Genomic DNA, 601 nt, shown 5'->3' on the forward strand with positions numbered 1-601 from the left:
CCTAGGAAAGGTGCCCCTTGCCCCTTGGGTGACAGAATCGAATCAAACCCACGGCCATCGAGTCTATGCTGCCTCAGAGCAAAGGCCTGTGGGTTTCCCAGACTGTAAATGTTTACAGGAGTGGAAAACCCAAGTCTTTCTCCCGTGTGGTGCTATTTAATACTGGAAAAGCCAGCAGGGCTGCAGGGGTTTTGTTTTTGATTTTTTAAGAAATTGTAGAGCATTCTTAAGAAGCACAATGTCTCATGAATGAAAAAGAAATCACGTGCGCCTAGAAAAACATATTAATGAACCACCTGCCTAGAAACCCCCGTAGGCCCACTGGTTCTTGATCTTAACTTAACTGTCCCATGTTCATTTGGGGACTGAGTATACAGGTCGGAGAACATGGAAATCTTAAGATTGGCACAGGCAAAAAGAAATATTAACAGCTTGAACATGGACCTGGAGAGGGATATGCAAAGAATAGATGAAGCAAACCAGGATCTTCTTCTCAAGATCCACGAGAAAGAGAGTGAGATTCAGAGGTGAGTGTTGGGGCTTCTGGGGGGAAGTTCCCAATCCAAAGGAAGGGGTGAACGAGAAAAGGCAAAAACAAACC

The 601-nt window shown here is 45.1% G+C and overlaps 1 protein-coding gene across 1 annotated transcript in view; it reads left to right on the forward strand.

Moving 5' to 3' along the window:
* Window positions 1-384: 384 nt before the first annotated feature.
* The window catches only part of TMCO5A (transmembrane and coiled-coil domains 5A), a 13292-nt gene continuing 13075 nt past the window's right edge, over window positions 385-601 (forward strand). Inside the window, exon 1 of the mRNA XM_013007258.2 lies at window positions 385-527. Coding sequence (XP_012862712.1) covers window positions 388-527 — 140 coding nt within the window. The 5' untranslated portion in view covers window positions 385-387. The remainder of the gene's footprint in view (window positions 528-601) is intronic.

This window comes from Echinops telfairi, unplaced genomic scaffold (assembly GCF_000313985.2).
Source record: "Echinops telfairi isolate 266 unplaced genomic scaffold, ASM31398v2 ScPeMD7_18;HRSCAF=68, whole genome shotgun sequence".
NCBI classification, from domain to species: domain Eukaryota; kingdom Metazoa; phylum Chordata; class Mammalia; order Afrosoricida; family Tenrecidae; genus Echinops; species Echinops telfairi.